A 2,161-nucleotide genomic window follows, 5' to 3' on the forward strand; every position below is an offset into this window, starting at 1 on the left:
GGGGGGGGGGGATTTTTAGAGAGTCATTGCCAGATTTTCAGCGGTGCTGAGCACCTCGCAATCCCACCGAGATCCATGGAGAAAGGGTTGGTGAGCCAGCCCGAGCTTTAGGAGGAAGGACAGGAGGGGGAACGCAGGAATTCTGACAGGTTGGTTTATCCCGAGCTGCAGCGCAGCCGCGTCCCTCCGCTCCCTCCCCGGGCCCGGGGACAGCAGGGGATGGGACGGGACAGGATGGGACCACGGGCTGTCGCTGGAGGCTCCAGTACTCTGTAACCCAGTGTCTATGTAAGAACAATGAATGTTAACATGGTAAATTATTATGACATTAAAATAAATGACCACAGAAAATCGGCTCTTCATCCGCAACTCGTTCGCTGGCAAGAGGGGAAAAAGCAGGTGATGAGTGGCAGGGATTGGGGGTGGTGAGGCAGCAGGTCATCAGGAATGGCCCTAGGAAAGGAGCTGATGGGAGCCAAGTGCGCAGAGGTCATTCCCACCAAGCAGGGAACGCTGACCCTCATTTGGAAGAAGCCAGCAAGGCTGCAGACTAAGAAATGAGGAGCTGCAGCAAATCACTGCATAATATACACACTTTATTTATGAATTTGTATGTTTACAGACTTTCTATACACACATTACCTATATAATAAAAATGTACATGTGTATACATGATCGTATAAATATAGAACTGTAGAAATCTTAGAACTGATCCTGTCTATTCACAGCAACTCCTCCCAGGGGCCCACGTTGTCCCAGCAGCCGTCATTTGAGGCTTGGGCAAAAGGGGCAAGTGTCATTCGTGTTGGTTTGTGCCCAGAATTTGATGCACTGGAAGAGAGAGAATTAGTCAAGAGCCACTGGCCCAACCCAGAGGTGCCATCACTGTCCACAGCACTCGCTTCAGGGGTGGTGTCCTTTGCTCCTTGCAGCCTCCAGCACAAGGTCACCGTGAGGAAGGAGCCCTTGTCACTCCTGTAGGACCATCAGGCCCTCCTCAACAGGAGTTTCCATTTCCTTGGGCCACTGCTGGAGGCCCAGAGCTGTTGGGATGGGGGGCTGCCCACATAGGTGACCCACTGCCAGAGCCATGGGACAGGAATGTCTCCTCCTCTTGCCAGAGCTCTGTCTGGCATCCCCACCCAGACACCTGGGCAGCAGTGGCAGCTCTCCCCTCACCCTGTGTTCCAGATCCTTCCAGACTGCCTTGCTCCAGCATCCAACCCTCACAGACACAGCGCAGGCTCAGGGACACAAGGGCAGCCTGCTCCTAAAGCCACCACCCACTGGCCATGCAGGGTGGCCCAGCCCAGAGTAAAGGATGGCATGACAGGATGCAGGGAAGCTGTTTATTGATCGTACCCTTCTCCTGGCACGGTGTCAGGACAACAAGGACTCGGGAAGGGTCACCTGGAAGGACCAGGAGGAGGCTCTGAGCAGCAGAACACACTCACCTCCTTGTGCAGCACATGTGAGCAGGCCATGGGGTGAAGGTCACCGGGCTGCACGAGCTTCTGGCACATCAGACACAGCTTACAGGCAGCTGGGGTCTGGGAGGGGCAGTGAGGGAAAGAAAGGAGGCAGGGAAGTCAGACACAAAGCTCTGATCACAGATTCAGCTGCAGCCTGAGGCCACAGGGTGCTCAGTCCCCTCTGCCCACAGCCATCATGCCCTGAGAGCCACCATCATGTCTTGTGTCCCTCTGTTCCAGTGTGAAACCCAACGGATCTGTGCCCCACTCCTCCCCTTCACCTCAGCAGCCCAGGCAGCTCCAGGGGCTCATCCCATCCCTTCAGGACACCCCAGGCAGGCTCCCCCTCCCCACTCCCAGGGAAGCCAAGCAGCCTTACGTGTGACGCCGTTCCTGGGTAGGCGACCTGGGCCGGGGGCAGGAACATGGGTGTGCTGATCTGAGGCAGGGGAGCAGAGAACATGGGGGCCCTGATCCGGCCCAGAGGCTGCAGCGAGGCAGAGGAGGCACATCAGAACAGCCCGGGAGGAAAGGACAGAGGAGTCACCCCAGAGAAAAGTGTTCCCTGGTTACGCTGCAGTCAGCAGGACAGGGAGCCCAGGGGACAGCCCTGACGCACAACCCGAGCTCTGTGGGGAGCCAGGGAGCAGGGGCAGCTCTCCTGCTCCCCAGGCAGCTCTCCCGCTCCC

General features: G+C 57.1%; 1 protein-coding gene across 1 annotated transcript in view; it reads right to left on the reverse strand.

The window, feature by feature from the left end:
- Positions 1-575: 575 nt before the first annotated feature.
- The window catches only part of RNF214 (ring finger protein 214), a 6,728-nt gene continuing 5,142 nt past the window's right edge, over positions 576-2,161 (reverse strand). The window contains 3 exon segments of the mRNA XM_031062402.1: positions 576-831; positions 1,455-1,550; positions 1,852-1,976. Of these exon segments, the coding sequence (XP_030918262.1) occupies positions 766-831; positions 1,455-1,550; positions 1,852-1,976 (287 nt within the window). The 3' untranslated portion in view covers positions 576-765.

Source organism: Geospiza fortis, unplaced genomic scaffold (genome assembly GCF_000277835.1).
Source record: "Geospiza fortis unplaced genomic scaffold, GeoFor_1.0 scaffold183, whole genome shotgun sequence".
In the NCBI taxonomy this organism is placed as follows: domain Eukaryota; kingdom Metazoa; phylum Chordata; class Aves; order Passeriformes; family Thraupidae; genus Geospiza; species Geospiza fortis.